This window comes from Plutella xylostella, chromosome 31 (assembly GCF_932276165.1).
Source record: "Plutella xylostella chromosome 31, ilPluXylo3.1, whole genome shotgun sequence".
NCBI lineage: Eukaryota > Metazoa > Arthropoda > Insecta > Lepidoptera > Plutellidae > Plutella > Plutella xylostella.
In genome coordinates, this window is record NC_064011.1 from 6,366,984 (window position 1) to 6,380,601 (window position 13,618).

Below are 13,618 nucleotides of genomic sequence, written 5' to 3' on the forward strand. Positions count from 1 at the left end.
GCATTTAATCTTTACCCTCCAGCATCTACCACTAGATGTCGCCCCTGTCGCCGCGAATCCTACATTGCGGTATCTTATTCCCTCCTCAACAAGTATACCCGTTAATGTGTCTCTCTCCGCAGGCGAGGCGCGTCGCGAGGGCTCGGCAGAGGACGCAGCGGATGCGGAGCCCGAGACCGACAGCAAGGATGCCCCGGACAAGGATAACAAGTGAGTTTGGACTCTACAGGGTGTTGCAAAATTGGTATACTAAGCCGAAACCTACATGTGCAGCATGTTATATCTAAGCCCGAAACTGAAATCAGAATTTGGAAATTCGCGAAAAAAAATAATCTTTTCCATAGTAAAAAAGTCACGTGACCAACAAAGTTTGTATGGAAAATGTTTTTTTTTTCCGCGAATTTTCAAATTCTGATTTCAGTTTCGGGCTTAGATATACCATGCTGCACATGTAGGTTTCGGCTTAGTATACCCTTTTTGCAACACCCTGTATAGGGTGTTGCAAAAAGGATATAAGGTCATTCATTTAATTGAACAACTTTTGTTTTACGAGTTTTGAAAATTCAAGCTTGTCCCCCTTTCGGCTTTGTTAGTATACCTTCTTGCTACACCCTGTATTAGGTGGTTTTGAAGGTTAGACTGATGTGAAAGGATGCCCCGGATAAAGACAACAAGTGAGTTTGGACTCTATTGGGTAGTTTTTGAAGGAAAGTGTGTAAGATGGGTTCACATGAAATATGGCCCTGATGAGGGTAATGAGTAGTAATGACTGAGTTTTGGGCTACTAAAGATGGTTGGTAGGGAGATGAAGAATCAAGCAAAGAGATTGTCATTTCCATATTACTAAAATAATATGAAAATACATTAAACAAACATTATTAGACTGAAAATAACGTTCTTTATGAGCTAGGAGTGCATAGTACATGCTTCATGAAACCTGTTTTCTACTCTACACTTTTTTCCCAGTACTAATTATTAATTCTAGTACCTATTAGTACAATAGTTCGATAGTTCACCATCCATTCGTTCATTCTCAGCTGGCGCACGGCGCCATCTAGCGGTCGCGGCGTGAACCGCGCGGAGAGCTGCCGCGAGCGGGATGCGCCGCGCCGCGGGAAGCACCGCAACGCCAGCGACCCCAACCGCCTCACCGCGCACAACCACCAGTGAGTAGTTCTTGAGATTGGCGAGGGATGGCGCTGTTTGATGTTTTTGTTTCGTTTATGTAGTGTTTTAGGTGAAGGAGTGTATGGTGCAGATATAATAGGAGTAAGATGATATTATGTTATGGAGGTAAATTATGATGATGCGTACTCGTAAAAATACGTAGACTTAATAAATTATGTCTTTGGTTATGAGTAGGTACAGTATACAAGGCGAACTGAAAATGTTTGAACTAGGCTTACAGGATAGGTGTACCTTCTGAAATAATAATTATGTCTATCTGATATGAAGTATATGTACGTGAATCTCCAAATATAATTAATCTAATATGAAACGGTTCGTATCGTTAGGGTTAAAATACATATTCCTTGCTGAGTGTACATTTTTCATAGATTTTTTAACTGAATTTGGCGCGAATCGCAACGTAACTTACTCACAAAGTTTATTTTGAAATGAAGTCCTAGATTTACTACTAACCTAGCATTTAAACAGTTTCTGCGGGTCGTGAGTGTATAATAACCACCATTTTATGAAATAAACAATAAAATATTAGATAAACCTAGGATCACATAAATAAATTTAATATTGAATTAGGAAAATTCGACTTCAGCGCCCTCTTTACCTGTGCATCATCCGAGGAACTAAATACGATATTTACTTTTCTAAATTTGATTTTAGAATTCAGTTGCGTTCGGGCGGTGACCGCAGTCGCATTGCGGAATAATTTACAAGCGAATTTCAACTGTAAATTTCAGTAGTTAAAGTTTGTTTTCACTTGCGCCGCTATGCAGACGGATCGTTAAATGTTCTGTGAATATGCGTTATATAGTTATAGGCTAGTTATAAAGTTAAAAATTGTTGTTGTACGACCGAATGGCGTAGTGGTTAGTGACCCTGACTACTGAGCCGATGGTCCCGGGTTCGATTCCCGGCTGGGGCAGATATTTGTTTAAATACAGATATTTGTTCTCGGGTCTTGGATGTGCCCGTAAAATGGTAATAGGCCCGCCCCCTATTACATTGGGACTAACATAACGCTCTGGCGAAAAGTGGGTGCAGCAATGCACCTCTGCCTACCCCGCAAGGGAGTACATTAGTACAAGGCGTGAGTGCGTGTATGTATATGTATGTTAAAAATTGTTTGGCTGGTCATAATTAGTTTAGGGTAATTTTGATGTACCTACTTAGTCTTAATAAATTCACGGTGTGCACCCAAATGCAAAGTCTGTATGAATAGTTGAATACTGTTCGTACCTAGTTTAGAGTAAGGTAATTAAACTAAAGTCTGCAACTAATATAATAAGATTATCATAAGCCATAAGTTTATATTTTCCTGTAAGTACTTAACTATTAATTTAAGTACTTATAGAGAAAAATAAACTTGTAGCGTTATAATTATAATGGTATCTTTCAAGCAAGCATATATGATTTTCTTTTTTAAAATATACTTATGAAGTCGGTACTTTACATATAATTTATAGATATAGGTATCGTCCATTTAATCCCTACCTACCAACTTCTGCTGCAAAACCAGTAACTCTTCGCTATAAACACAACACTTCGTCTGCACTCGCAGTTCTATTGTTTGTTTATCTGCAGACAGACAGACCGACGCTTTCCGCTTGTACGTTAGTATCTAGCTTCTGTTCACTAGATACGCTTCCGCTGAGTTGTAACTCTTTGTTTATAGGGTGGACTTTTATCAGTGATTCCCGTTTCAAATCTCAATATTCTAGAAATGGCGGCCATTTTAATGTTGCTTTGAACTTTTTTTATGTAACTTTTAAGCAGTTGTAGATATTTTTATTGGATAGAGGTGACTTTTTGCGGATAAAAGCATTTTATTTCATGTCCGTAAGGCGTTTAATTCTCGAGATATGATTTTCTAAAAGAAGAAGAAAATTTAATTTAAGTTACTCAGACCCCTACATATGGGGGTTTTTTCTCGATGAAATTACTCGTAGAATCCCCCTTAAAGTTTGTCCGAAAAACAACACACTGTATATTTTACTTCCATAATAATATAATATAGTTCCGTCTGCCTGTCTTAAGAGGGCGTACCACGCCATGCTACCCAGCATCTTCCAGTGTTCTGGCTTACAACAATAAATCAGAATGCACAATTAAGGCTATTTATACCCCACATTTCCACTCGACAGAAACTCGTCAGTACTTGAAGATTCGGCCCAGTTCTCAATAATACCATACGTGTATGTTTATTTATTCGACTTCAGATGAATATCTTTAGTTCCTGAAACTGTATTTATTTACGTTCGAGGATGTTTTTGGTGGATTTTATGAGTCGATTGGTTCTTGCAAAGTTTTAATTTTGGCGCTGCGCAGTTCACTTTGCAAAATAGGTTGAGGAAGCGAGTTTAATTGCGCATGAGTTTTTAAAAATAATAACTGTTTTAGAAAAGTCTATTAGCAAATTTTGGAGAGATCGTGACTTGCCCGGTGTATTAAATTTTATCTCCATCTTATCCGTACATTGTTCATCTAAGTAGTAGTGCCTTCTGACGCATTGTCATAAACACACACCCATTTAGCGTAAGTGGCTGTCAATAAGTACTCTATTATTTATCTTATCGTAGAATAGCTACTGCGGGTATATTAACAGCTATCCGGGACTGCAGGGTCACTCTATACTGATGGAAAACGAACGAACGAGAGCTGTCGTGCAATCGACACGTTTAATACAACGTGATAGAGTTGTGTCTCGCGCAGCAGAGCTCCGATACTTCGTTTTTCGTCATATAGAGTGACTCCCTGAGCTTTGACACAGTAATGTTATTCTGTTTGTATGATGTATCTTAAAATGTATAGAAGCCTTTTTATAGCCTACTGACTTGACAAACTACACATATTGCACGCTTAAACTTATTATCATTTAAAATAAAATATCTACCTAAGACTCTCATTACACAATTAGTGTCCTCAGCTTTACCCATCCAGCCTCAAAGTTAGTTAGCACGCTTGCTAGTAGAAACCTATAGCTAATAAATAACTCAGAGTAATCCTAGAAAAAATATCACAAAATTAATGAGCCTTTCACAAGGGCTTGACAAGAATACACGAAGCTTTCAGCTTTCAGTGGACAGCCCTGAATTCGAAGACGGATGACTGGACCATTCCCCTGACCCATATCCACAATTAAATTGGGTGTTCATTATAAAAACATAACATTCGTTGCAAGATCAAGGATGCGTTTGTCAATGCTTTGCCGCGGAGTTTCGGGAAATGGTATTAGTAGAAACGTCTAGAATTGATAGATATCATACTCGTTATTTGTATTGTACACCAAAAAGAATAATAAAATCAACTCGTTGTAAGTAGGGTACAAAAGGCGGTCTTTTGCGACCTATGCCAGACAACCTTTGGATAGATGGACTAAGAGATTGAGATTGGGTGCGGTGTACATGTTAAATGGATTGTGCGACGGTTTGCGCACGGGATATTGTTTCAAAAATGAGTTAGAGCGGTCACTCTATATGACGAAAAACTAAGTGTCGGAGTGCTGCTGCGCAAGCCATAACTCTATCTCTTAGTATTAAGATCGTTCGTTTTCCGGCAGTATAGAGTAACACTCCAGCAACTCAGCATGGCTTCCCCTGATGTTCCGATGTGCCCTGCTACTGCGTTATTAATATTGCGACGAAGGTCAGACGTTGGAACGGCAAATGGAACTAATCAGGCGTCCGCGGTAGTTTCATCATTACTGCGGAACTCAGCGGTGCAGGGTGGAGCCCCGTAGCCTTTGAGAGTTGGGACTAGGGATACTTATAGTCGCGATATTGTTAGCAATTGTTTGCAAAATTATAACATACCGTAAATAGTCCACTACAGGATATAAACCTCATCCAAGGCTGGTGGTGATATTTCATAACGTATCATCATATAGTCGTGTACAGGTCAGAATAGAGAGGCATAACAGTCTCCTTTTAAGCGTTGTTCTATGCCTTTTATATAGTCGAAAACTGAACATTTTATAACTTGAATTTTTCAAATATAATTTACCAAGCAACTTCTTAAACAGAAGGGTCGAACCCGACAGCCCAGTGGGTAACAACCTTCTGAATGACCGCTCGCTGGTCTCTGCGGATTCACAGAAATAGTCCCGATACTGGGTCAGGGAACACCGCCGTGTCAACATTACATCATATTTATTATACACAAACTCCGATACGAGTGTGGAAGAAGAAGAAAAACATTCATAGTGTTTCCTCATCCTATATTTGTAATATAAACACTTTGGTTTGTAGTCGTAATCGGGATAGGCAGAGTTAAAATATTGCATTCAAATTGGAGACTTTACCCTACTCCTATTTGAGATGCCTCATTAGACCTATTAATACAGGAATCAGTAGTAACGTTCACTACTTTTGTCACCAACGTCTTTGAAGGGGAATACAGCAATATCTCTGGTTCCACCATAGACTTAGTATATACTAGCGTATAGACGAACAAAGCGAGCGAGGGAGAAGAAAATCCCTTACGGAAATTTGACAAGATAGAAAAGGATAGCGAGTCCAATGAAACTGTGACTGGTTTTGAATGACAGAGCGTCACAATTCAGCACGCGGAAAATCAACACCTTAGTATTTTGGATTTTTTGCGTACATCGTGGTTTATTTTCAGTAAATCTAATTTTATTCAACAATGGTAACATTTTCTGCGAGTGATTGTGGCGTTAATCTTAGAAATAATCCTGAAAATTGCACATTTCACAGGTAAATACCAAAATCGTCATCACTGCTATGACGCGTATATTTTTGGTTAAAACTTGTCTTTTATCCTGTATTAAATATAAAATAATGCCAATGCTGTTGTTTACTTTCATATTTTGTGTATGTGGAAGTCCATTTGTTAATAATTTACAAGATTTTAGTGGATATATTTTTCATCAATTTATTTTACATGTACGCTAGGGATTGACTCAAATTAATCGATATCATTATCGATATTTTCAGGGCAAGGCACATCTTTTAACAAATACATAAACTAATTATTTTCTATAATTTGTCCAACAGATTCCCTCTATAGATATTATAATAAGCCGAAAGTGGTTGAAATAAGTTGGACGCGTTGGTTGGGATCCAAAGAAGAACTCTACCTTTTGCAGCAATTCGACTTAAAAATGAATGTAAACTTCATAATTTAGGAAACGAAACTGTAATGAACCAGTTAAATAAATAAATATGTGGGAACATCTCAAACACGGCCATCCGAGGCAGAGCCTGTAATATGGGTCAGACAGCTGATATATCTAAGATTGTTCTGTTTAAAAGTCAATAAAATAAGGAGCGATGAAAAAAAGTGTTTTTATTTTTATTAATGCATTTTTTTACACTATGTCAAAATTATAATCTGGACAACAACAGTCTATGGAACAACTCTCTCCAAGGGTCGAACATCGAACTTCAATAACTTATCGATGGTCCTCCAAAGTAAAGAAAGGTACATCACTAGCTAATGCACACACTGAAAAATCAAAATTGGTCACGTTTTATCGAGCTGTCAGTTCGTCTATACGCTAGTATATACTAAGTCTATGGGTTCCACGATAAAAGCTGTATAACTTTCAATGCATATAGAGATGTAGGAACCGTGAATTTACACGCGGTTCATTATATTACCAGGTACGTTGAGTAGCTTAAGGGCCCGTACAGGGTGACGTGCCGCGCCAATTTTGGGTTTTCAATGCTCTTCACACAGCACACGCAGTGACACGCACACATGTAAGTTTGCACAGTGGGTCAATAAACTTTTACTCGCCAACTTTATTGACAATTATGTTCAAGTACATTTTGGGTGATTTTAGGGTAAGTAAGTATAATTCTTACTTACACTGGTAGGCACCAGGAAAGAGTAGAAATTAATAGGGGTGCCACTTTACTCTATACTCGGAACCCGATTAGCTTTCTCAAACAAATGTGGTATTTACTTGTAGAAAGGTAACTACAAGTATTAAAGTGTAGATAATAAGTTTCGGGCATCCTCCAGCCAACTGAACCCCGACGACAAAGCAAAGTAAATACATAGTGTCGCAAAAGGGCTATACTAAACCAAAAGGGGATGACTCAAGGGGTCATTCTGAACAACTTTTGTTCTACGAGATTTGCAAATTCGCGAAAAAAAATATTCGTTTTCCATGGTAACTAGTCACATGTCCAACAAAGTTTCTATGAAAAAGGTTTTTTTGTTAATTTCCAAAACTCGTAGAGCAAAAGTTCAGAATGACCCCCTATCTTACTCCTTTTTACCCGACTGCCGAAGGAGGAGGGTAATGTTTTTTGATTGTATGTATGTATGTTTGTTTGTTCCCTCCTGTAGCCTAAACGGCTTGATATATTTTGATGTATGAGGTATTGTTAGAAGCGTATTGATGGCGCGATGGTTATAGGCTATGTGACGTTCCATTAAAATGTACATAGCGCCCTCTAGAGGACATAACGTGATGATCGAAAAAATAATAATTCAACTTTGCCGCGTAAGGTATCAAATGAAAGGGCTTGATTTTCACATTACAAAAATATGCATATTGAAGGTATTTAAATAACAACACCAAAATTATTGAAATAAAAAATGACCATGAACTACTGACGTAAAATTTCATAAAATAAAAACAACTAAAAAGTTACAAATAAAAAAATATAATTATAAACAAACGAAAAACCCGACAGTACGCTAAAAACATGAAAACAAGTCCCAATGTTAATGGAAAGTATCGCAGGCGGGGACCAACTTGACCGCCACTCAAGGCCGTTTTCTAAGTAACATTCAGCTAAATGGTGAACCCTCTGCTGGTCCCCGCCTACGATACTTTCCATTAACATTGGGACTTGTTTTCATCTTTTTAGCGTGCAGTCGGGTTTTTTGTTTGTTTATAATTTGTTTAGTACTATATACCGCTTTTTCAATACCTGTAAGTACATTTTTTGGTAGCTGCATAATATTTTTACTTAATTTTAGGGTTTCGAACGTCAAAAGAAAAAAAGCAACCGTTATAGGATCTCTTTGTTGTCCGTCTGTCTGACTGACTGTCTGTCACCGCCCTTTTTCTCAGAAACGGGTAAAGATATCAAGCTGATATTTCGCATAGATGGGGAGTACCCTAAAAAAAATATTATGGTACTCCCTGTCCCACACAAGTAAATTGGGGCTTATATTTTTTCCAGTTATTTTGATGTGTATCCTTTTTTTTCTTTGTTGTTTTGTATAAGTATGTGTTTCTTTTCTTTAAATCTGTATTTTTTTTGTTGTTGCTGTCTATGTGTCGAATAAATGTATCTTTATCTTCAAATCACGCCATCTATCGTTTGTTTTTTTGTGGCTACTGTCTATAGAAGAAATTCCGTCATTGACAATTTTACGTTACGAATTTATTTTTATTTTTACATTTTCGCGGAGAACCAACAGCATTTTGTTAATAAATAATTATTACTAATGAACACATAACAACTTGATGCCATTAACAGAATGAACTTAGTAAACCCAGTAAACCTAACACATCCAGAGGAAAAATAAAATCTCTTTCTCTCTCTCTGAAAAACATACTTAATAGCCTAAACTCGATGCTTTTAGCTATTAACATCTTTGAAATAAAATTGAGCCACCACCGTGTTATGCCCTCATCAGATCCTCACGAGACCATACCTCAACCAGCACCAAGAGACTGTATTTTTGATCCTTAACCTAATGTTCGTGCGTATTGTCATCACTTAGATCCATTCGCTATATTCCTGCTCCTCATCAGACCTTTACGAGACTGTAATGTCAAGAGAATATTGCACACTATCTTATTTAATTTAATGTATTGAATATACTGGAAGAATTATGCTTCCTCAATTTCAAATCAAATTATGTTGGTGTCATAAAAGTTGAAAAAGTGCAATGACAACCAATGTGCAGTGATTTTGTATCTGTACACGATAAGATCGCGAGCTGTCAGTGCTGCCTAAACCGACGTGACCCTTCTTTGGAGGCCAGCGGCCAACTGAGTCAAACGTCACTTGTGTTTATGATTTTATAACACAGAAAGCCGCCATAGATATTTGTATGAAGATTTGAGGGAAAAAAATTGCTCAAGTTTGGGATTAATTTACACAAAATAAGTGTGTGTTTATTAAAAAACAAGGTATTTAGCGCCTAGTCCAAGCCTTTAACTTTATAATATGATAAAAATCATATGAAATTTCTTAATAATTACGACACAGTTGTTACAATACGGGAGTGTGATTTTCTGGTTATTCGTCATATTCTGAATTTTTTTTACAGTTATCCATAATCATTTACTTGAATTCGAATCATTCAGCACCTAGCTAGACTCTTCGGCTACCTGTGTGATTTTTTTCAAGGTTGTAGAGCATCGTTTACTACATAATTCTATGACAATGCCAACCCTCGATTCCCCCCTGCAGACCCTTAAATGCACTCAAAAGCGGACTTACACAAATACACATAAAGTTTCATGAAAATATAATGCATTTAGATAACTGATGATTTTAATACCCGGGCCATGAAAACAGCGGAAATGCCTCAGCTACGTACATTAGTCGTATTAATAACTTATCTTGCGGCCATTAGAAACTGCTTCTGTGTTTGATGGCAGTGGAACTTGAAATATAACTATTTGTCATAGTGATTCCACTGAAATTCATGAGTTCATTTCGATGTCGATTTTAGAATGTAGAAAAGTGAGTGAGTTCTTGAATGAAGACAAGTAGCTTGACACCCTTAGCCTGCTAGAACGACAGCCTTATAACAGGTAGCCGACAGTGACTGGATGAGGAAGGCCGAGGACAGAGAGTGATAGTTTACTGGTGGCTCAAATCCCAAGTCCAACAGTGGACTTGCCAAAAAGGCCCCGAAAAATTGCCTGAACATCTATTCTCCCATACATCCAATTAACATTTACAGCGAACGTCAACAGAACGCAAACTGCTATTAAACCGGCAAAGGTTACCTAATTCCGGAGTCATTCCAAACGGTTCACATTTCATAACAGCCCCGGAAAATGCGCACTTTGCCACACTGACAGCTGTCAAACATACACGGATCGGTATGGATGTGTGTTTGGTTAAACGATTGAAGTAATATCGGGTGGTATTTTGTGTATGACAAGGTATCTATCGATTTACGCAGGAGTTACGTCGTCATGATACATGGCGATTGGAATTTAAGCATTCTTCGTTGGCGTAGTCGGCTAAGAATAGTATTGCAGCAATAATTCATTATTGTTTTGGTGCTTTGGCCCTTTGTATCTTCAATTCATTAATAACTTTGCTACTATATAGTCATCAATACTGAATGAATGAATCAGCTGATTCTACACCTACATTCCTAAATGTAAACTGAGAAAGACACGCCCGGATATCGAACCCGGGCCTCTGTCAGCGAGACCCTCGGTTCGTTTATTGATGTTGCAAACACGTAGCAGTAAACAGAGTAAACAGCTGTTGAGGGCGCCATCTTTGTTGTAGCTGTCAGTTTGACATCTCGCTTGGTTAATGTAAAAAGTAAAAGACAGTGACTTTGTAAAAAAGATCGGAATCCGATATCGATACGTGGTCTATGGGCTTTTGTATCATAATTTAATTCCGATTAGGTTACCCACACTTTGTTTTCTAGTAGCGGACGTGAGTTTACCAAATATGACCTACATTTATGATGAAGTATCATACCCTAGAAGTGAAGGCACACAAACATTCAGGATTCTGAACAGAGAAGCGTTTCTTAAGCGATACTGAACTCGACATTCATCCATCATATCATCATCATCAGCCAACAGCCGTCCATTGCTAGACTTCTTATCTTGGCTATCTGTGTAAGGTCTAGCCCTGAGAGGCGTCCCATGCTTAGTCTGTTATAACGAGCGAGAACTAATTTATCGCAACAGTTATCGTTACTTCTCAGCAGATATAATATAACCAAGTCATTGAAAGTAAAAATGAAAAGTATGTATCTTTGGATAAAGCCTTTCTAAAAGTGTTCTGGATCTTATTGCCATAAAATATACGTACCTTTTGCCTTTTTAATGTAGTTACAAACAAACGAAATAAGAAATGTGACGATAAGATGGAAGGCCAGTAGGTATGGATCTAATTCCTACCTAACATAGAAATCACCAAGTCACCCGGAATAGGGTGCTAGGTCTATTTCTTGTATAGGTGAGGCCCGCGCGTGACGTCACCGGCGCACCTACTGCGTCTTGGCAGTAGAGGGTATTTGATAAGGAAATATTTGACCGATACGTTTCTTTTCTACCGCATACATCGGAAAAACAAATACATAGTAGGTATATGATATTTCCAAAAGCGCACAAACGTCTTCCCAATAAATAGACGCTGCATCAATCATCTGATCAAGAGGAAATAAAATAAATAAATAAAAATTCGTTTATTGAATAACCAAAAAGACACATACAAATTGTTAAAACCTTGGTCCACAAGCTAGGATTCCCTGTGCTATGAGGACCAAAAGGTGGTCGTGGCCAATGATGATGATGATCTTTAATAATATCCAATACCTATCTTATTTGTTTGTATAAAATACTTTCGTAATACTATTTTTTTTTTGCAATATGTAGAGGTTTTACTATGACACCTTTAAAGAGATAGGGCCTTAGGTACCATCAAAATTTAGATACGTGCTAAACGCTGTCAAACGCCATATAAATGTTTTAATTCGTTTAATGCGTTAAAAGTGTTTTTTAATAAAATGGTAACACAGATGTTTTTCCACACTTACGTCTACTGGTACCTAGTATTATAGCATAAGTCGTAAGTATCTGTCTGTAGCCGTTTTCCAAAGACTCATATCTTATAAAACTGATTGGCTGATTATAAGTGTCAGAAACCGACCTAATTCAGCAAACCTCCCGCCATTAGAGTCAAGTGGGTGGTCGCGCCCTCTCGCGGCAGTAAAGATGCAATTTGGGTTGGGATAGGGCCGTTTATCGGAGACTTTACCCTAATTGTACTTAATTTGGACTGTGACAAAATATGATTTTGTAAGTGCCTAAATGCTATTGGTATATTAGATAGTTTAATGACTTGAAATATTGTAGGTGTATACATGTAAGGACTTTACTGCAAAAAATATTAATTGTATCATAGACTAAAATATAAACCAATATATTTGTTCTACTACTTTCGACTAGGCCTAAAACCCTTCATTCATTGGAAGGAGACCCGTGCCCCATTGGGGACGTGATGGGTCGTGGTGATATTTTTTCTTATCACTACTATGTTTTTATTACATCAAACTCTGCCTATACACAAATAAAACGTCTAAAGACCTAGTTTCTTATTTGCTTGTGCTATTTCACATGAAAGGTTAGTGGGGCGGACCCATCAAACAGAACCTTGAACACCAAACATTGGACCCACCTGTGTTACATTACATTATGTAAGATAACTGACATATCTCCACAAACATACCTATATATACATAATACAATAATATAATATAATATGTGGGGACATCTAACACACGGCCATCCGACCCCAAGCTAGGCAGAACCTGTGTTATGGGTGTCGGACAGCTGATATATCTACACAAATACATAGATACATACTAAATATAAATATCAACACCCAAGACCCGAGTACAAATATCTGTCTTTAAACAAATATCTGCCCCAGCCGGGAATCGAACCCGGGACCGTCGGCATAGCAGTCAGGGCCACTAACCACTACGCCATTCAGCCGTCATATACATAGTGTAGATAAACATAATAAGCAATCACACGAATGTTTATCCTGGCCGGAATTCGAACCCTGTTTTACAGAAGCAGGTTCACTATCGCCTGAGACACGGTATCTTGTTTATTTACGGCGAACAGTCAATGCCTTCATCCATATCTACATACAACCTAAAACTAATTCTAGGATGTATAGCTTATAAAATAAACGAGATTATAATACTATAATTATAAAACTACCCCTCTCCCTTCGTAATATAAATGTATGCATAACCATTTCCCAAAGATTCCCTCCTCAATGACAAGCTAACAAGATCGCGAGCCGTGTCAAGTGGTGTTGGGTCAAGTAGTACCTACACGAAGCCTTAGGACTTAGGACTGAACTGTTACATCGAGGCTGTATACAGGGGGTCTAGCATAGCGCGCGCGATATATTTGTGATAAAGGATTTGACTTGTTTCCGATGAAAGCGCCATGGGTTCCACCATGATAATTCTTTGATTTTGAATTGAAATACCCCAAAACCCCAAAATATTATTTCCAAAGATTTTTTTTTAAACTTAATTTGATGTTAAAGGGAAAATAAGGCGATACGGCTAATAATTTATCCCTTTAGTGCCAATTTCTCCATAGCCGGTTATCTAACCGACTGGGATTGGTGCATCAATAAATTATACGTCATCTCCATACAAAATTATTGCAATGTGTCAAAAGTCAACCACTAATACCTGTTTATGCTCTAACCGACTA

The 13,618-nt window shown here is 37.8% G+C and overlaps 1 protein-coding gene across 3 annotated transcripts in view; it reads left to right on the top strand.

The window, feature by feature from the left end:
* LOC105383869 (rho guanine nucleotide exchange factor 11) overlaps positions 1–13,618 on the top strand; it is a 156,673-nt gene that overhangs the window by 115,457 nt on the left and 27,598 nt on the right. For all 3 annotated transcript variants that reach the window (XM_048632274.1, XM_048632272.1, XM_048632273.1), the window contains 2 exons: positions 123–210; positions 1,038–1,166. In XM_048632274.1, the coding sequence (XP_048488231.1) occupies positions 123–210; positions 1,038–1,166 (217 nt within the window). The remainder of the gene's footprint in view (positions 1–122; positions 211–1,037; positions 1,167–13,618) is intronic.